The 21015-nt window shown below is 41.1% G+C and overlaps 3 protein-coding genes across 5 annotated transcripts; 1 reads left to right on the top strand and 2 right to left on the bottom strand.

Moving 5' to 3' along the window:
* The first annotated feature begins 831 nt into the window (after window positions 1–831).
* Window positions 832–3100, top strand: LOC130168266 (high affinity immunoglobulin gamma Fc receptor I-like). Its single transcript, XM_056374999.1, has 5 exons — window positions 832–917; window positions 1020–1055; window positions 1301–1591; window positions 1858–2124; window positions 2268–3100. Exons 1-5 carry the CDS (start codon window positions 893–895, stop codon window positions 2525–2527), a joined length of 879 nt encoding a protein of 292 aa, XP_056230974.1. The 5' UTR covers window positions 832–892; the 3' UTR covers window positions 2528–3100.
* Window positions 3098–11710, bottom strand: otol1b (otolin 1b). The gene is made up of 5 exons (XM_056374998.1): window positions 7129–11710; window positions 6173–6657; window positions 5998–6087; window positions 5218–5289; window positions 3098–5132 (listed from the first exon to the last, which is right to left on the bottom strand). Exons 2-5 carry the CDS (start codon window positions 6645–6647, stop codon window positions 4234–4236), a joined length of 1536 nt encoding a protein of 511 aa, XP_056230973.1. The 5' UTR covers window positions 6648–6657; window positions 7129–11710; the 3' UTR covers window positions 3098–4233.
* Window positions 11711–13944: 2234 nt separating this feature from the next.
* On the bottom strand, window positions 13945–21002 carry sptssb (serine palmitoyltransferase, small subunit B). Of its 3 annotated transcripts, none has more exons than XM_056373257.1 (2): window positions 18184–21002; window positions 13945–16522 (listed from the first exon to the last, which is right to left on the bottom strand). In XM_056373257.1, the coding sequence occupies exons 1-2, from the start codon at window positions 18197–18199 to the stop codon at window positions 16272–16274; spliced, it is 267 nt and encodes an 88-aa protein (XP_056229232.1). In that variant the 5' UTR covers window positions 18200–21002; the 3' UTR covers window positions 13945–16271. The 3 variants fall into 3 exon arrangements, with proteins under 3 accessions (XP_056229232.1, XP_056229234.1, XP_056229233.1); XM_056373259.1 differs by having other exon boundaries at window positions 13945–16587; XM_056373258.1 differs by lacking the exon at window positions 18184–21002 and adding an exon at window positions 17962–18176.
* Window positions 21003–21015: the final 13 nt, after the last annotated feature.

Raw genomic sequence — 21015 nt, forward strand, 5'->3', positions numbered from 1 at the left:
AAATGTTAAAGCAGCACAGAACAATATTGAGAGATAGGAGACATATTTCAAATAAATAAATAACGGAAAAAGAATTTGAAAACTATGTATATATATTATACACCTTAGGCCATGTACAAGACTTGTGTTTGTGCAAAACTAAGCAGTGCATCTAGTACAACTCCAGTTGCCTTATGAGTCACAATACAAGTCACAATACTATCTAACTATAGTATGAATAAGGAAACGGTATATCTATAGTGTATGAGATATGCTTTAAATATAGTTAAATGTCGGACTGCTTGTTTTCTCTAGGTAACTGAGTTTATTCAAAAATAACCCCATCCCACTGTAGTGGGCCTTTAACTAATCATTTAATTTGTCATTTTTCTACACTGTAAATGTGGTTTGTTTTGGTTTTGGTTTGCTATTATTATTTATTATTTGTTCATCTATTTTGTCCTCTATCTTCTTCTGAATGAATGCAGATGCATTTCAGCTGATTAAGAATTCTCAGAGAGGATGTGCTACTTTCAGTTCTCCTTTGTTTTTTTATGGTAAGAAAGTTTCCGAGATTGATCAATTTGAAAAAAAATTGATAAACCTTAGAATGGCTTCAGGAAATTGAGAAAAACTGAAAAGGATATAACTTTTAAACATTTAAATCAGTGTGCCACAGCCAAACCAATACTACTGCAAAGATGACAAAAGATGATGATCCCTTGTTAGGTGATGCTGCCCTTTCCTTTGAAAAAGAAATCATCTCAGAAAAGAAAGGACATGGCAGCACTTTTTTAAAGGGGGGTGTCGGGTGAGGCATGTTGGAGCTCAGAAAAAACATATTTTCACTTCCCTCCTCAGTATAAATAAATGCACCCTGCTGGGTTTGTTTCCTACGAACAGAGCAATCACAATGGACACAGTCATTTTCCTCCTTGGTGAGTTTTCCTCAGTCCATTTGCAATATCTCAAACTTAATATTCTGATAAATTGTTGTCTGATAAAATTTGTCATTTATCCTCGATCCTTTTCTGTTTCAGTTCTTTCAACACTTGCGCAGCAGGTAGTATGTTTCGGTATGTACCAGATATTCTTATAATTAATCTCTAGAATAGAAAAACCTCACAAAAACATTGTATTTGTAAGCATATCACATATGTGTCAATAGAATCAGTATGTTAGATTAATGTTTCTGCTGAACTGAATTAAGGTGATTTTAAGTATTTGAGTTGAGACATTAATTAAATTAATTTAATTAAAACCGATTATTTAGATGCTTTTTAGATGATTTTCCCCAATAAACTTGTATTTGTCTCCATAGTTGAGACTGAGACCTCATACAGAGCTATAGTGGAGAAGGTGTCGGGGGACTCAAGGATCTTCTCTGGGGAAACTGTCCGGCTGAAATGTGTCATTCCTGATGTCTACATGTCCACCTGGAGTTACCTGTGGTACAGGGGGTCTGAACTTCTGCCGCAGACTGAGGAGTACTTTGTTCTGTGGAATGCTGGGGTTAAAGACGGTGGGAAATTTTATTGTAAGGGAGCGAGGGACACAGCGGTGGGAAACATATACACCCTTCAAAGTCTGCCTGTGGAGATCAGTGTGGATGGTAAGATCTTGTTTATTAACATCATTGACAATATCCTTGATTTGCATATCAGGTCCCCTTTTTTCCATAGTTCTGTGAACTTCCAAAACTGGTAAACTCTGTATGCCCTCAACTTCTTTTAAGCATCATATGGTGCTTCCTGGGCATTTTTTTTTAGGAAATTATTTTTTGTTATTTTGCATGTTTTTATCTTACAGCACATCTCAAGCATGTTGTTACTGACCTGTTTGAGTGTGGTGACTTTCTTCTCTGTCATCTTTGTTCAGGAGGGTTTGCTATCCTGCGAGTCCCACCTCATCCTGGCCTTGTTGGACAAACCTTAAAGGTCACATGTCACCTCCGACGCAACTTCCCAATTCATGAGGTGATTCTGTACAAAGATGGTGTAGAAATTATGAGACAATCCAGCCCACAATTTGACCTGATCAACTTGTCTCTCAACGACAATGGAATGTATTCTTGTCGGGCTTCCTGGGATGCAGACGGACAAACTCACTCAGCACTATCAGCGGATACTCCTGTGCAGATCTTAGGTGAGTATATATACTGGATTGCATATGTTGAGTTTGGTTACAGGTCATATGTAAAAAGAATAGTTAGAACAGGAAAGAAATTGTTTATTGGAAATATTCCAATGTGTCACTAATGTTTTTTCTCTTCTGTGGCTCTATCTCAGTGGTTCTGACACAGCCTGTTTTGGAGATCGATACCAACGAAGGCCTGACTCCAGGATATTTCACTCTCATCTGCAACACCCAATACAATGCCCACGCTCCAATACATTACTATTTCTACAGGAATGACAATCGACTAGGACCAGCAGCCTCTGAAAATAATAATCTGGTCAGACAGCTTCCAGGCCTGTACGAATGCAAGGCCAGGGTGCCTCTGTTGGGCGTCAGCATGCGGAGTGAGCCCAAAAGCTTTGAGCAGTGACAGATGATTAAAAGTAAATGTAACCTGCCATGTGTCCTTGACAAAAAATTTAAGCCCTAATCTTCCTCCTGAATTGTCTCCATCCCCTCTCCCATCCACTGTAGCCTCTGCTTTTAGTCAGCCTACTGAACTGAGTACCCAACCCTCAGATCCTCTGCTGAAGCCTTCACAGCCAACTCCAACCCCTCTGCTACCCCCAGTCCAGTCTATCGACTGGACTGCTACCCCTATCAGAGATAATTCTGCCTCTTTATCTCAGGAATCTGGAGTCTGGAGAATCTGGTGACATGCCCAAGGAGTCTGGTGACATGTCTGGGAATTCTCCAGAAACTGTCACATAATATCATACATTATAGACTGTAACAGAAATTAATGATCCTAAATCAGTGTAATAATGTGTGACTTTTATCTCTTTTTATATGATTGTGTAAAATAAATTTGAAAGATTACTAAGTTCTTCTATCTATCTATCTTCCACGCTTCATGATCTCATCTGTCGGAAACTAACTTGATCAGTAGTGTATGATATAATGACTAATGCCATATAGAAAATAAAGCATTCCATAAATGATGTGTTACTGGATTTTATTTTCACTCAACACTCTCTTTATACAACCCCATTGTACAGCAATACTGTTTGTATATTAGAAGTATTGATGTCATAACATGGCAATGGGTGTTACATTTTTTAATTGCAGGGGGATAAGGTAATTCTTGCCAGATTAACAAAAAGAATAAAAATACATTGAATATGGATCCCAGTGATATTCTCTGTATACTCAACACATTCGTGATACATATGTCACGTGTCTTCATTTTCAGTTCGTTACAGAGAGCCGTGGGGAAAGTGTAAGAACAAAAATTTGCGAAACAGACAAAAGAGGAACACAGGATGGAATGACAGGTTTAAGGAGCTTTTTGGGTCAAACAAGTGAGGCGAGGGTAACATGGGGCTATGGCGTTTAACTGAGAGCATAAATGAAGGTAGACTATCAATAAATATTTCAGAGTTATGGGTTTAAAGGAATAAAAGCGAAGTATGTTACACAGGAACAGGTTTAAAATTGAATTTAAAATTTAATTAAAGAAAATAAGAAAAAACATGCAAATGTCATGCTTACTGCTGATATATTTACTAACAAAGTTTTGGTCTACAAGAATATGGACAAGCATCACAACAGCTTCACAAAGATGACATCCAAGGTAAATTATCAAATGTTTATCACAAGTTAAAATATTACAATTTTATCATACACAGAGTAATTTTTTTTTTTTTTGACCATTCGATAGTTTGGGGTTATTATATGCTGTTGTACGGCTCTATGTAAAACATATATATATATATATATATATATATATATATATATATAATTTATATGTAAAGAACTGTTGTGATGCATGTTCACATACCTGATAAGGGTCGTGTGGATCAAAACATTGTAAATAAGTATACCAGCTGTAAACAAGAGCGTTTGGGTGTTTTCTCATTTTTATTCAGAGGGTAAAAAAAGAAGATACTAGTAAGATAATAATGCAATAAACATCATATCGATATTGCCAGTCCTCAAACAATCAGATGAGTGTACAGTTCAACTTTTGAGCAGTTCATAAGTAGTGAGTATAGAAGTGTAGCACCACCAGTATTTGGTCTCATGTCACGTTGGAACAGTACTGTAGAAGAAGAGTGTCAGTACCACTGGTGAGTATCAGGCCTTGTCTGAGTACAGCAGGAACCCAGAGAAGATACTGTCATCCTCACTGCTGGCATACGCCCCGTTCCAGTCTCTGAGAGTCTCCATCCACACCTGATCACCCACCGCCAGCCGCAGCACCACCAGAGTGGACGCTTGATCGATGTCTTGACCGTACAGAGAGTCCCGTGTCCTTACCCGCCGTGACCCGTTCACAACCAGTGTGGCTCGCAGGGGCTGATTGCGTACCGTGATGTGGAAAGAGAAGACATAAACCCCAGCATGGACACATGTGAAGCTGTTGGAAGTGGCATTGAAGTGGTTCTCTTCGTTGTAGAAGACTTTGTCAAAGCGGATTGGGAAGCCAGAGGGAGGGAAGGACTTTCTCGGAGAGATGCCCACACTGAAGGCCGAGCGTTTCTGGGGAACACCTGATCCTTTAGCTCCTTTGATTCCACGAACACCCCGCTCACCTCTCATTCCAGGGTAGCCTCTGTCCCCTTTTGACCCAGGCATCCCTCGTATGCCTTGTGGTCCCTGAGGCCCACTCACCCCTGGTTCTCCTTGTGATCCAGGAGGCCCTGGATCCCCTCGGACACCTACAGGACCTGGAGAACCATGCTTGCCATTCATTCCTGGAATGCCCATCCCTCCTGGGATGCCAGGAGACCCAGGATCCCCTCGCTCACCTTTCTGTCCTCTCTCCCCAAATGTACCGCACTCCCCCTTATCCCCCTTGTCTCCCTTAGGACCTTGCTCTACAGCCACTCCTGGAGGTCCAGCTGGCCCCTCTTTTCCTGGTTCTCCCTTCTCACCAGCAGTCCCATTCTGGCCAGGTTCCCCTTTCTCTCCACTATTACCTTTGACACCTTGCAGCCCTATTTGACCTTTCTCACCTTTTGAGCCAACATCACCTGCAAGGTATGGGACACTGTTTCAGAACTATTGAAGTATAGAAACAATACAAAAGAATTCAACAATCACCTGAACAAGTTTGACCTTTTTGTCCTGGTTTCCCTGGGACACCTGCTGTCCCAGCTGTCCCACTGTTTCCTCTGTCACCTTTATCCCCTAGGAAATTGACATAACAATATCCAACATAAGCAATCTGAATATTTTTTTATCTAGTGCTACAGGTGAAGGAGAATATATTTAATGGGCCTATGGGACTCCAGAGGCTTAAGGGGTCAGGGAACCTCAATCTCCAAGTCTTTGTTTGAAGTGACTGTTATGTATGTTTCTTGTCGTAAATTCACAGGGCTCAGTAAAACAGAAATAGTTGTTATCATGTTTCCCCTTTCTGGCCCCGATTCTTTGAAAAGTAACTTAGGTCAAGGCTGAGAAGCTGTGTTTCACTTCCCTCTGTGGATGAAAGTTTCAAGCCTGTTACATTTCTAACCACACCCAGCATTCTTGCAGAGGTCAGAAGTGTAACAGTGTTGATTACAATTTGTTTCTTGCCAGTGTTTATATTTGTTATATTTCTATTCGTTTTACCTTACATACACATTGCACAGTGCACACTTCAGCTACAGAAAACATACATTAAAAACAGTAAAGCAATATAATAAAAGCAGGAAAATAGAACCTGCACCACAGCTTTCTCTTGATAGTTTCCTGTAAAACCTTTACCACGTTTTAGTTCCCAGGTGCCATTATCTCATCACAGACCTATGCCCATGTCTCTATGCTGTATTCTGCATTCTTGCAATGTACTATGAAGATAAAATATTCTGTAATAAACAATTATAAATTTGTATTTAACCATATTATACTCACCCTTGTCTCCTCTTAACCCCATGGGACCACTCACACCTGGTGGTCCTGGTAAACCAGCTGCCCCTGCAAGCCCTCTGTCACCTGGTGGCCCTAGATAAGCAAACACAAGAGAAGTTCAAAAGACTGAAAACAGAACAACATTTTCTATGTTGTATTTTATGAGTGAGTCGTGTACCCGCTAGGCCTCTGTCTCCCTTTGGCCCCCTGGGGCCTCTCTCAGGTGGACAGCACTCACAGAAGTTGAAATAACACTCATTGTAATCCAAGGTGTAGTTCTCATGACCAACACCAGGGGGCTCAGTGCTCTCAGTGTAGTGCTGAGGAAAGATGTGACTTGGATAGCTGCTCCTCTCTGTGGTGGGCAGTGGGTGGGGCTCCACAGGATTTGCGCTGGCCACTGCCTTGAGAGTCTTGGGCATACTGGTGGTCACAGGACTGTGCACTGTGATATGAGGAATGGGCTTCTTGGTGTACTGGTACTTTGGCTTTTGTGTAGTCTTAGCTTCAGCGCAGGACACCACAGTGAGTGCCACCACAACTACAGCCACAAGGGTTGACTGACAGGAGATAATCCTCATGGTTGACTGGGATCTGAGAACAGATGAGTCTATACAAGACACCTTTCCTCTGTTGTTCTGCACCAATTTCATTTTCCATCTACTTTTGGATTAAAGACAAGAGGTTACGAAAAAGAGCACATACTGATTAGCAGTTCACTGTTGCAAATCATATCACAAAGTACTGATGAGTGGTGAAATTTCTGCTGTCATTATTTCCATCTATTATTTCCATGCATGTTTACTATGTCCACTTTTGATTGCATTTGCTTGCTTCTCCGTTTCCACCTAGATCTTTCCTAGATCCTTTCTTTCCCAATTTCAAGTAGGAGCCACATTTTTCTCAGTGACCCAGTAGGTCTGCTTGTCCACTCAAGTAGTTTGTCAGTGAATTCAGCAGTTTGAGTGTTTAACTAGAATGAAAGCCTGCAGCTCCTTGGTCACAATATCAAATGATTGAAGTTTAGTAATCTATATTACATTTACACATAAACCAAATGTTTTCGTAGGTTACTTGTCATGCTGATATACAACGATCTGAGAATATGCATCTAGCAAACTTGATAAGACTCACCCAGTTGTGCATAAGTAGTATGGTCATTTATCCTCTCTAGCGGTGTCTTGGAAGCACCACCAGGAGCTCCAGGTCTCTCTGATATCTCTGCCAGGCTTGGGCGAAAGAACATCTCCACCAATGAGGGTGTTTGTTGGAAGCACAGGGGGAGGTCTGAAATCCAACTATGGCAGGCTGGAGCTGACCCAAGGAGAACCACTGTGCTGTGGCCCATTCTCTGTACCTCTGTTGTGTAGAAAGGTGCTTTTGTGACACGGGATACAGCGCCCGCCAGGAGCACTCCGTCGCTGTGAGCTAGGTGAGGAGCAAAGGCTGTGGGGCAATGGGTCACCTGATATGTGAGGCATTCCTCCAACATCCAACCAACTACCCAGGCTCTTACGGTAGGACAAAGCTAAGCAAAGAGGGTTCTGTAACAGAGGCCAGGGCACTACAACAGCCTTTCTTCAAGTGCAGGTTTGCACAGCTTTCTACATGTAGCTGCAAGCAGGAAGGTGCAAACCATTTTTATTTTAGGTCTTTTACTGTATAGTCCCACGCAAAACCTTGCAAGTTGACTTAGATGACAATATCTGCATAACTTTGAAACGACTTACTGCAAGATCTACAAACTGGCACATTGCACAGGGAGCTCAGTATTTATAATCTACTGGTACTTGGTGAACATCCAGAAGAAAGCTTTAGCCTAAAGAGCACTGATAATCTCCTCATTCAACAGTTGCTAAACCTGAGATGTTTGTCAAAGGAACCAATTTATCTCCCTTAAATCAGTGCAGTTGCAATGCTTGCCTGGTCACAGTGACCGACTTACTGCACATGAGCCCCACAGACTGCTGGCAGATACATTTTCTAACTATGATTCAAACTGTGTGGCTGGACAATGATTCATTCTTAAGGTGTAACGAGAGAGCATCAGGTTTTCGTAGAAAAGTGATTTTCTGCGAGCTGTCTGATCGAAACTCTCGACTTGCCAGTGACAATGGATGTTTGAGCAGTGGACATGCCTCAGTTGTCAAAGACCTCATGTGCTCAGAGAGATCTATGACCAGCAATGAGTGAGCAGGAAGAAGGGAAATGAACTTGGGAAACAGAGAGGGGTGATGGTGGAATGAGGAAAGGGCCGCCAAATAGGAGAAGACAGTGTTTATGTAGGATTTTTTTATCTTCTCACATACACTTTTCTTTATCTCCTCCCCTCCATGTAGTTGCTCTTCTTCTTCTCCCTCCTTCCCAGCAGCTCAGGTGAAGTGTCCCTGACTTGCCCCTCCATAGAAGACAAACAGATGGAGTGTAAGATATGCAGCTGAGTCCTGAGAGAGAGGTTCCTTTGGGGTTCTCCATACCCGACCTCAACCCCATCGTATCTCGGCTCCATTCAGACCACACACAACAGCAGCGGTCAGCTTACGGTGCCCAGCTGGTCACAGAGGACCCAGGCGCCGCTCACCTGTCCATTCATTTAACACTGGCACCGGTCTTGCCCTCAGCCTCCATCCACACGCACTATAGAGCAAGGGATAAGGAAGAGTTAACTTACTCAGCGGGCGCAGCCGAGCAGAGAGAGGACCAAAGATGACTTGGGTGGATGGAGGTGTATTGCCTTACATTAACCCTATTCATGTAAAGGAGATCTTGAAGCTGCAGTGAATGTGTATAGAGTGAGTTAGAGGGGGTGAGAGTGAGACAATAAGACAGAGACTCGTTTAGTAACTAACAGCAACCAGCCAGTGTCTGTATCTGTGCTCACGCGTACCAATAAGGCCATGGACTGTTTTTTGTTCTTTACTGTGGGATCTTATCAAAGAAAATCTAGATCCTGCAGAATTAGCTGCTAATGACTTTGGCAAAAGATCTGCTGGCAGTGAAGACACATCTCATGTAGTGAGACAGAGTACAAAAACACTTTCTTCTTCTCCTGTAACACTCTCTTTGACAAGCCTCTCTGATGTTAGGGATTGGTTTCTAATGCACTCAAAGCTGGTTGTGCAAACACGATGCCCTTTTCCACAAAAGGAAATGAGTTTGCTTGAGGACAAATACATGTATTTACATTTACTGGTAGTTGGTAGTTCAAAAGTGATCTGTTGGTGTGATTTTTTCCATTCTATGAGATATCATTTGGTGTTGTTAATATGTGGACACTTGGGTTAATTTTGTATTTATTGAAAAACTGTTAAGTGTGATCTATTCGTACTTAATTGTTGATTGAGTTCCACCTTAGCTTACTTTGACATTTTGCATTTAAAGGGAATTTGTGGGATTTATCTTTCTTATACTGACAAAGGCATTAGCTTAAATAAATAGTTCAACATTTTGAGAGATTGTGAGATATAGGGAAATCATAATAATGACTTAAGGTTCCTCTTTTGTGAATTAAGAGATGACTGCTCCAGGTCTAAAATGGTTTAGTACATAACCCCTCCATACAACTACTTTTTTTTTTCTTTTTCTTTCTTTCTTTCTACAGATTAAACAGATGAGATACAGTATCATGTAAAGTTTAAGAGGTCCTGGTAAGTGGATTTTTTTCCCTTTAGGCACAGCCAGGCAAACTATTTCCCCTGTTTTCAAGTTTTCATGCTAAGCTAAGCTAAGCTAACCAACTGCTGGCTGTAACCTTATATTTAACAGAGAGGCACCAGTTGTATCGATCATTCTCGTCTAACTCTGTGTCAAACTATTGTTTTAAAGAACAACCTAACACCAGCTGAAAACCTTGCTTTTGATTTCCACCAGTATTTTAACTTCTCACTCTGCTGCAGTGATGTAGGAGATTTCTCAGTGTTATACTGCGAGATCACTGTTTCTAATGTGTGGTTATAGGTGCAACAAAGCAGATTTCTGACACAAAGCAAAGGTGGAGTAGACAAAAATCACTCGATTTCACCTTGGGGTTAAGTTACTTTTTGAATACAACATGAAAAACGAATTCACTACAAGCAGAAAGCACTGTGTGGCTCAACATTAACAGGTGACTGACTGCTGGCAAGGCAGCTCAGTTTTGTGGTTGAATAGAGGAAATGACAGAAGAGAAGTCAAAGCATGCAAGTATCTGCAGAAGTCTATAAAACAAAACCAGGGTTCTGCCATCTCCTTGTGTGCTTTGGTCAAGAGTTGTGTCTCCAGAGCTGAATAGATGGATACCCCCCTCTCCTTCTTCCAACTCTTTAATTTACCACCCAGCAGCAGCCTCAGTGTATCTTTGCCACTTTATACCTAACAAACGTCCTATACCTAGTGCACCTACTTCCCTCATATGCTCATAAATCAACAAACACCCCCCTAAAAGCAACATAGAATAAAGAGCAATCTTGCCTTCACCTTCACACTCAACTCCTTAACTGATTATTTGCACAATTCCCTCCCAAGAGGTCAGGTGTAGCACACCTAACAAAATCCATGACCCTGTGAACATCAGACAGGTTTGATTATCATTATTATTATTAAAAAATAAATTACAAAGCTCTGTCTCACGGCCCTCCTTGTGCTCCCACCATTCCTTCAAAGCAGCATATAAACAATAATGAAATGTCCCTCTGTCCAACGACTACACAGCCCTATAAACCACAGCGTGAACCTGACAGTCTTGATTATTAATACTAAGCTGCCTTCTTTGTGAGATTCAGAGACTTGTGATGATTTTCCCTTTTGAAAGAAAACAGATAGTCATCTGCACTACAAGATTATTTCTCTGCTTGACCGCTTGGTGGCAGACTTGTATCTTCTGTTCAAGCACAAGGATCTTCATAGGTACAGACCTTGAATTTTTTTGTGTAATTGTTTAGAAATATGTGAGAAATATATATCAGCTCATATTATGTCTTACTTGAACCATTACATTTTACAATATCCAGGTGGTAATGATGGTGTTCTCATAAGTTTATTTAGGAGCACAAATTCATGTGTCCTTATTATATCCCCAAATCTGACTGTGAGGCAATGGGAGCGAAACATGTTTTCATATGTATGGAAAGTCCATTGATCATGTCAGCGTTTGGCTCCAGGTGAGGGTTCACGCCTCGCTGGACTCAGGTTTTTATCAGGCCAGCCACTCCTACGCTCATATTGACTGATTCATAACTCAGATATAAAGTGGAGCATAAGTCTCAACAAAGAATGGCAAGTATTGCATAATCATTCTCCGCACAAACCTTGTCTGATTGTACAGGGATAAGTCTAGAGAGAGAGGAATTATAATTTATCCTCGAGCCATAATGATGTGATCCTGTATCTGATCTCTGCTGTGGATGTGATTATATTCCCCAAGCGAGTTACCACATGGGCCATCGTGTTTTATCTATATTATGCTTATATTTTACTCAGTGGGGCAAACACTAACAATTTTTAAATTTTTGTTTTTCTCAGTTTGTGAATTCAAAATGAGCAATTCAACAATACAGAAGCAAAATACACAAGTATTCCTGGATTTTGGTTTAATTGGAAAATTGCTTTAAATATCTATAAATATTGTCTACTTGAGAATTTTGTTGGAAACTACATTTTCTTATCATTACAGGGGAAAATAAAGTTAAGAGTGTTTACCCAATTCCAACCACCCCAAGTGTATGACACAGACAGACAGACAGACAGACAGACAGACAGACAGACAGACAGACAGACAGACAGACAGACAGACAGACAGACAGACACACACACACACACACACACACACACACGGATCCCTCAAAACAAGCCTATTAAATGACTTTATAATACATTATTATACTAAAACTAACCAATTGTTGCACAGTTAAGTTTCACCATAGAGCACAAGGCTGAGTCATGCAGTGAACTGGAAAACATTGAGATTTGTAGGTGATCATAATTACCTTTAAAAGGCTGTCCTGTGACATCTACGAGTTCTGTGTACTGCGATTATGAATATGATGTATATTAACATACCCAACACACGTTTCATGTATGTCTGAACATTTGGCCTTTAAATGTGGTGGACTAACAATGGGATTATAAACATTAAGTGCACGTGTAAATGCATGAGGAAATCTGTATGAATAAGAACAGCATTTTCTACAAACAAACTGTACTCATATGTACAGACACTTCTATCAAACAGGAACCAACTAGATGAATAAAAAAAAAAAAAGATAGAAATGCAATTTAAAGACCATGTAGAAGGTGTGTGTGTGTGTGTGTCTCCATATGTGCCTATTGTTCTACATGTCTGTCAGGAGGTTATTACCATGGAGACATTCATTGTATTGTCACACACTTGTAGGATAATAGAGCTGAACAATAACACCAATTACTGGAGGCTGTTTGGTTGTAGAACTAAAGCCCTGTGTGTGTGTGTGTGTGTGTGTGTGTGTGTGTGTGTGTGTGTGTGTGTGTGTGTGAGAGAGAGAGACACTGAGGTTTAAGCCAAACTGGAAGGTGTTATCAAATGTTGGCAATGATATTAATATTTGAACACTTTCTGGGGTTTCCTTGTAAACTGAAACCTGGTGGTGGTGGCAGTGCAGTGCAGTGCAGGGGTGAACAAGTGCATTAGTCTTGATGTCATGTATCTCTCTGTCTGTGGACCCAACAGTTGCTAGGAGTTCCTCTCAGTTTTATTTGGAGAAACGGTCATAGGCCACATGCAAACACAACAGAAACAATACACCACCTCTGAGTGACTTGAGAGCCTCAGAGTCTGCAGATAACTTTGTTTACACCTTGTCATTATGGAGATAACCTCTGACTTCTTCCTTCATGGGATACAAATTAACATGGTAAGTGTAAACAGAAGACACTTCTTCAAAGACCTGACGCAAACCTAAAAAAAAAGAAAAAAGACTTGCACTACATAGGATGTCATGAAAAAATGTAGTATGAAAGAAAGAAAGGAAGTTAAGGAAAGCAAATAAGGTAAGAGAAGGAAAAGAAAGGAATGGAAAGATGATGGGAAAGAAAAAATAAATCAAAGAAAGTTGCAAAGTGAGGAAGTGAGGTAAAGGAAAGGATGAGAAAAGAAAGGTGAATCAGAAGAATTTTGGCACGAGTTTGGGTATGCAGACTTGGATGATGCAGCTATTGTGTCCCAACATCCTGGAGAATAAAAAACAAGGTGTAGGTTTCCCGTTTCTAGGCATAAACACACTGTAGTTTTAACAGGTTCTCCTTATCATCCTTTACGCTGGTTACCTCCGCCAAGGAGGTTATGTTTTCACCTGTGTGTTTATTTGTCAGCAGGATTACGCAAAAAGTACTCAACCGATTTGCACCAAATTTGTTGGAGAGATGGGGCATGAGCCAGGGCCTGATTTTTCTTTTTTTTTTTTTTTTTTTAAATCATTATAATTAATCATTATAATGATTTTTCAACATTTTCATCAGTTTCTCCAGAAATAATGTGCAAATCTTGATTTTAAAAAATCTGAGTTTGTACAACTTGGTGGGACTGTTGGGCCTTGATGGACATATGCTCTCTACTGACTGCCATTCTAGTTTGAATTGGGTGGACACGGTGCAGGCTTTAGGTCAGCAGAGCTTTGTAGGCATCTACAGGCTCCCTAGTATCTGCAGGAGGGAAAGCAAAGCCCCTGGATATTCATTCCTGTACTGTCTAGGGAGAACTGGTTTGGTGGCTCTGCCTCTTATTGTGTGAATTCACTTTATGTGGTACAGTCTATTGTGTTAGGAATGTCCTGCCCAATGTCCTGTTTTGCTTGTTCTTCAATTTCAAAGTAACTGCTCTGCTTGACTGAATCAGGCAGAACAGACGCATATACAGCATGAATACATATTTCAAACTACAATATGCACCGAGATTCATATCAAAATCGACACCAGGAAGAGAAAGAACAGCTGTCCAAGTGTCTTCAGATGTCTTTATTTTCTGAATATTGCAGTGATGTGTTGCTATCATGTATAAATAAAGCATTCATTTGGTGAATGATGAAAAAGGCTTCTACGAGAGCTCTTCATTCTTGGTACGGGAAATGTCTGGACTACTGTAAATGTTTAACAAAACTGGAATGAAATTACACATATTGGGAACAATATAATAGCACTTTCAGGTGGAGAACCAAAGCAAAGAACGCGTGTAATTTATGGCCACAAGAGAACACAGATATAAATAATCAAAAAAAAGTTTGGTAATTGACATTGTAACCAGCCAAGCATTTACCAGTATATATAAATATATAACTCCATATAAATAAGGTTAACTTAGAGATCATGTTCAGACTAATCAGCAAGCCCTTGACCCAAAGCACAAATTATCAAAAATTATCTTAAGCACACAACTAAATGCAATGCTCATCACCACTATCAGATACACAACAACTCATTCTCTCTATGGTCCATCCTCTACAGATCAACTATAGGTAAGGAAAACTGTATTTGGTCGACCAGTCAGGCTTTTTTCTTTTCATTCAGGCCAATTTGACTGCATTTTGCATTTGACTTCACACAGTACTGCTTTGAGTTCAGAGGCTGTTGATTGAGTAAAGCCTTCATTAACAACAGGCAAGCCTAAAACACAAAAGGTTTGCTGTACCAATATTTGCTTATGCTCAGTGCTGAACACACCTTCCCAACATACCACCAGTTAAAAAACAGGAGATAAAGAGAGGGTTCGGCACACAATGATGCTGTTATTTCGTTACATTACTCATTTTGACCAGTAAACCGGCAAATGTAGGCCTGGTACAAACCTTCAACATTGTGTAGCACATCCTTGATCGTGACACTTTTAGCTTCATTGTATAGCTTGGGCTTTTCAATCAACTCTCTCTCTCTCTTTCATTGCACAATGAAATATGCAATGTAGCCTGCCAGTCAGAATTACAGTGCATAAAGACAACTATAAAAAGGTGATAGTGGTTCTGATACAAAACCATAGATCAACCAGTAACATTTAAGTGTATGTCAGAAATGTTGGGATGAGTAGTGGGTGAGGGTGAGTTGCAATCAGTGTTAACATGGCGTCAAAGATGGAGCAGATAAACAGACACGCATACTTAAAGGGGCACTCCAACTGTCTCATGTCTTCTCTGAAGGAAGCTGTGTCTATAAATCACTCCCCCATTCACTTATTCACTACTCCCTGTATAAAAGATACTCAATAGCTTACTGTGGAGTGAGAAGTTAATAGAGATGCAGACATTTATGATTCTCTGTCATTTGCATCGTCACTGACAGCCCTACATTGCATTGTGGGATTGTTAACAGAAAGTTGAGTAAATGCCTTGGACACTACTTTGTTTGTCCCATTGTTGGATCTTTGAACGGCACTATATAGTGCATGAGTTTCACACTCAGAATTCAGACACTATACGATGGCAGAAACATAAGTGCACTATCGTGATTTTGGACTGAGTCACAGTCAGAAAAATGATCCAATTAATGTCAACAGTGTTATCTCAGCTTGGGGCGTGGAGCCTATACATTTTTAGAGAGGCTCTGTTGCAAACTTGGGATCTTGGATTTAATAGATGTGGGTATTAACCTGTCAGTGAGGATCTACCAAAAGATCCTATTGAGTTGTATTAAGGGAAATGTAGGATCCAGTTTTGTTTTTTTTACTTGAGATTAAAAATCGGGATCTCAGCCTCGACGCTTAGATTAAGACCACTCTACTTTTAATCTGTCTCTAACCCCTAATCCCCAAATTGTATGAAAGTGACAAGCTAAATCGCTGGAATGCCGCTTTAAAGACTGTAGCTCAAAAGTCACGATGGAGAGAAGAGTGTCTAGTAGTATCTTATAGTGAGATGAGCATGCAAATCTACTGCTAATGTATGATCCTATCATGCAAAACCGAGAAGTGGTATGCACTCACACAGGACACATGGTGAGAAAAAAATAAACAATGACGAACAACATTTCACAAGACGTTTCACAGCGAGGGTGTGAAAGTAATGTACAGCCGTGTGTCTAATACCATGGGGTAAGGCCAGAGGGTTTGGGATGTAAAGAAGATAGTAAGGCTCTGCTCTCCAGATCATTCCATTAAGATCTTCATGTTTTCAGTCTTGATTAGCTGAGGTGACTGACCGCTGTGGTTTGGGATGCATGTGATGTAAAGACGGGCTCAAGGTGCTCTGGGACCTGATGAGTTGAGTTATAGGAAATGATTTGGGGACTCATGCTAATCCACCCAGTCGCTGCCTCTTTGCCCTCCATGGTCTCTTCTCCTTTTAGTTCATGAGCGCCATGGTGCTCTCGGGCTGGCCGCCAAAGATCCCGGAGAAAAACTCCAGTGCAAGGCGTACATGGATGGGCACAAACACATATGAGGTGTAGATCACCATGGCGATGGCGGAGAAGAGGATGGAGTTGAAAATTGACTTTTCCCAGGGCTCCAGGACATAGATGCCAGTGATGAGCAGGTACTGGTAGTACAGCCAGGCCAGGTACTCCCTCAAGTTCTTGAAGTTCATCCTGCAGGCTGCACGGAGGACAAATGGAGGTGGAGAGATGTGAGATTCAAGCCGCAAGAAAGAGATGGTGTGACTGAAGATGTGATGAGGATAAAAATTATAGTGGTGAAGGTGAGGGAGAAAGACAGAGGATTGGAGGAGAGTGATTATAAGAATTTAAATGGGTTTTAAGAAAGAAAGAAGAAAGCACATTCTTATGAGCACACAGAGGCAGCAGTCCTCAAGTACTCATAAAGCAGAAGAATGGCCCGTCAGTGTTTTTAATCATTCGATTGTCATTACTGATGCATTACTGTGTATGCAGCATTTTATGTTGTAGCTGGGGGCAAATTGTGTAACCACAATGGAAAATAATCCTTCAATGAAAAAATAACCCTTGTGGCTGTCTATTTATTTAATAAGGAGGCATAAATGGGAATTGGGAGCACTCCTCTACCTACTCCAAGCCCACAGCAGCACCCTATGGGGGCAATCAAGCAAACCTCATGGGCGCTCAGGGTCTTATAGGATTAAGTTGTGCAGAAACACCTATGAAATTGAAGCCAGGGATCCAACATGGACAATACAACCGCTCTCACTTATTTTCTTGGCACACTTATTCCCACACTTGACACACATGTGACACTTGCAAAATTAGTTTGTGCTGTGTGAGGAGGGTAATGAGCAACAGTTTTCCATCTCCACAGAACATACAGCACAGACCACAAGTGCACTTTAACATACATTCATAGATTCGGGCGAAATACCTCACTTGTTTTAAAGCTTTGTTTTAATGGGTTATATGCCTAGGGTTAAATTTAGTGTTAGTGTATACTAATGTTTGTATTTAGTGTTGATTAGTGTATAATAAAGTTACCGTTTTTCAAATATCTGATAAGAAGCTAGTGTGTATTTGTAGTAACGTTTATGTAGCCGCAGGCAATAACAGGTCCTGCTACACAGGTAGGGGGCGGGGTCAACAGGTACGCTACAAGCGCAGGTGTACTCACCTGCTTTTCTAGAATGTACTTTAAGTAGACAGAATAACAAAAGCAAGATGTGTCCGTCCATACAGGGCAGCTACTATCTACAGGATGCCGCCAAATTAACTTCATTTATTTAAATACTACAGCAACACTGTTGTAGCCTACTACTACAACGACCATAGCACAGTTAGGTATTTTAGGATGGTACCTTAAATAACATGTCTTAATAAACACCTCCTTTAACAAGTTTGGCCACAAAACTGGAAAAAAAAAGCACTTAAGAAAAAGTTATACTTCCTGTCCAGATGGTGATGATCTGTATATAGCAATAATAAATGTCTTCACCATTCCTCAGTTAATTGATTTTTTTTTTTTTTTTTTTTTTTTTTTTTTAATAGACCGAATATTTTGGGGGAAAAATTAACTCTTGAACGCGTACTGCAGAATGTGTTGTGTATAACCAAATCCTGCTGTAGACTCACCTTTGCAGCCGACGTGAGATCCCCTGGATATCTACTACTGATGGAGGTTATTACAGGATGAGCCACAGACAACAGCCCGCGCGTCCCGCTGCTGCTCCGCTGCTTTGTGTAAACCCAAAGCTGCCTCACCAGTTTGCCACTGGCTGATATGTACAAGGCTAGTCATACAGACTGTGAGAATGACACCACACCCACTACTCGTGCTCAACACTCACGACTCACCTGGCTCACAGATCATGCAGGTGGAGTGACAGCGGACTTTAACGCGTAGGCCGGTGTGTTGACGCAGCCAGAGGAAAACAGTCTTAACATCTGATGCACAGGAGGAGTCGATGTCTTGGTTGCAGCTCTATTTTAGCCATGCAAAGTCCGCCGCTTGGTGCAGCATCTTTAAACTTTTTTCAAGCCGTACCGCATCCTTCTGCGCATTCGTCCCACCATGCTGCAGCCAGACACTGCGCCGCAGTACCAGCTCTGACGTAGGCAGCGGCGGCAGCAACGCGGCTCTGCTGCACAGGAGCCAACAACAGACAGACAGACAGACAGACAGACAGACAGACAGACAGACAGACAGACAGACAGCACACTGTAGTGTACTTGTACCGCAGTCTCGGGATGTTGTAGTTTGGATTAGTTACTATAAGTAAACATAAAGGGTTCAATATTTGGTGTCGCATGCAGTATTCAGACCCCTTCACTTTTTCCACGTTTTGTTATGTTGCTGCTTTATGCTAAAATTAAATTTTCCCCCTCGTCAATCTACACTCAACTCCCCATAAAGACAAGGCAGACACTGAATTTTAGATGTTTTTGCAAATTCATGATTCATATCGAGAATTGAGACACCGCTATGACACTTGATATGTAGCTCAGGTCCCGCCCATTAATTATCTTTGATTTGTTTCTCCACCTGGATTGGAGTCCAACCTGTGGTAAATTCAAATGATTCCCCACAGGATTTGTCACCTCTCTCCCAATTGCTCAGCCTGGGCGCGCAGCGAGCTCTAGCAGGAGTCCTGGCTGTTCCACACTTCCACACATCTAAGACTTATGGAGGCCTCCAAGCTCTTGGGAACCTTCAATGCAGCAGAATTTTCTTTTTGTAGCCTTGCCCTTTTCTGTGCCTCAACACAATCCTGTCTCTGTGCTCTGCAGGCAATTCCTTCCTCCTCATGTCTTGGTTTTTACTCTGATGTGCATCTTCAGCTGTGAGATCTTTTGCAGACTGGTGCCTTTCCAAATCATGGCCAATCAGCTGAATTGACTGCAGCTGGACTCCAATCAAGGTGTAGAAATATCTCAAAGATGATCAAGAGAAATGGCACCTGAGCTACATGTTAAGTGTCACATCAAAGGGTCTGAATACTTACACCAATGTGATATTTCCATTTATCCCTTTTAATAAATTAGCAAAAACTTCTAAAATTGTGTTTTCACTTTGTTACTACGGGGTATTGAGTGCAGATTGATGATGAGAAAATTCACAACATAAGCTGCAATATAAAAAAATGTGAAAAAAGTGAAAGCTTTTTGAATGCACTGTATATGACTATGAAACAAAAATGATGAAAGATGATGTTGCACTGCATACAGAGACTAGGAACAGAGCACTGAGGTGTGTGACTAGTCAGGTGCTAAATCTGTAAATATACTGTATTACACACCAGTAGCCACAGAGTTGACTAACTACAAGAGCTGTAGCACTTTGTCTTGGAAAACCAACAAAGCCTACTATTCTCACTCAGATACAAAAATATATATTCAGAAAAAGTATTAACTTTGCCTCTTTTCTCTTCCAAGTCCCCACCTAAACAGACTGAGAAAAGCATTTTTGGATTAAATGTGTAACCTGAATGGCGCCTTCAAAAAAGGACAACCAAGAGAAAAAAACGCACAACCCAAACACCCATGGAAAAGAAATTTAAGTATAAGCTGAGAAGGTGCCTCTTTGTTTTGGAGCAATCAGACATACAGTTAGGAAACCTTATCTCCTCTTCCCAGGGTTTGCTGACCTGCTGTATTCTTACACTTAACTTTATGCATTATTGATGTGTAAACACGGGCAGTGCCGCCGTGGCGCACCAGTTATGCATGGATACACTCTACGAGTTTGTTAGCGTCACAAGGATGAGGACTGGTATGAAATGTCAGACACAGTATAGCAGTGAACACATCCTCACCGTGCACATACTGAACGGCACTTTGTACAAGATTTGTGACAGAAGTTACCCACTGCGATCTTTACATGAACTGTCCCAACCTGCTCCGCTGCAGGTACTTTGGAAATTACTATTCAAATCAGAATAACAGCCTCTTTATCCCTAAGCACTCGAGGCAAAACCACAACATGACAATGGTCCTATGATATCTGGTAAGTCAGTCTGTAATACCAGAAATCACAGGTAAAGGGGTCTGGAGGGAAAGTATTTGGGTCACAAGGGCTCAGTTTGTACATGTCAACAGAAAATCAGAATAAAAAAAAAAAAAGCAGAACCCCTACTCTACATTGTTGTTGCCCCCACCCACACACACACAAACACCCTGAGGGGATTCACTTCATTCACTTTCCCAAGTAGATCTGATTACCGTTAACAACCAGCTCAGGTCTGTGAAAAACAAGACAGCCGCCGTCGCCTCCTCCTCTCTCTTCAAGTTAGAATGTGAGACATGTCACAAAGACTGATTCACTCTGTGATGCACACATTCCTATGGTGTCTTAGATTACATAAAGCTTCATATCAGCAGGTCTGCACAGCCATGCAACAAAACTGCTGACACACATAAATCTTAAACTAAGTTCAATTATGGTTTGGATTAATACTGTAAGGAAGGCTGTGTGTGAGCAAATGTTGTGGTTTTACATTCCCAAAATCACCAGAGATCATCACAAAATGTTTGATATTAACTCTTTTAAGTCATTTTAAAGTGCTCCTAAGGGGTTTTTAAGGCTCACACAAGATCAGCCTCAGCCCATATCTAAGTACAGACAGCACTCTGAAACAGGTGGTGCTGGTGGGTGAATATTTGAATATTACCCATGGTAGCCAAATTACA

Source organism: Seriola aureovittata, chromosome 4 (assembly GCF_021018895.1).
Source record: "Seriola aureovittata isolate HTS-2021-v1 ecotype China chromosome 4, ASM2101889v1, whole genome shotgun sequence".
NCBI lineage: Eukaryota > Metazoa > Chordata > Actinopteri > Carangiformes > Carangidae > Seriola > Seriola aureovittata.

Excerpts from the sequence above, each read along its gene's own strand:
- LOC130168266 (XM_056374999.1), top strand. The coding sequence starts at position 893 with ATGGACACAGTCATTTTCCTCCTTG. Across the intron at positions 1,592-1,857 it reads TGTGGAGATCAGTGTGGATG|GAGGGTTTGCTATCCTGCGA; the intron begins GTAAGATCTTGT and ends ATCTTTGTTCAG. Across the intron at positions 2,125-2,267 it reads TACTCCTGTGCAGATCTTAG|TGGTTCTGACACAGCCTGTT; the intron begins GTGAGTATATAT and ends GCTCTATCTCAG.
- otol1b (XM_056374998.1), bottom strand. The coding sequence starts at position 6,647 with ATGAAATTGGTGCAGAACAACAGAGGAAAGGTGTCTTGTATAGACTCA. Across the intron at positions 5,290-5,997 it reads GGGGTTAAGAGGAGACAAGG|GGGATAAAGGTGACAGAGGA; the intron begins GTGAGTATAATA and ends TCAATTTCCTAG. Across the intron at positions 5,133-5,217 it reads AGGGAAACCAGGACAAAAAG|GTGATGTTGGCTCAAAAGGT; the intron begins GTCAAACTTGTT and ends CATACCTTGCAG.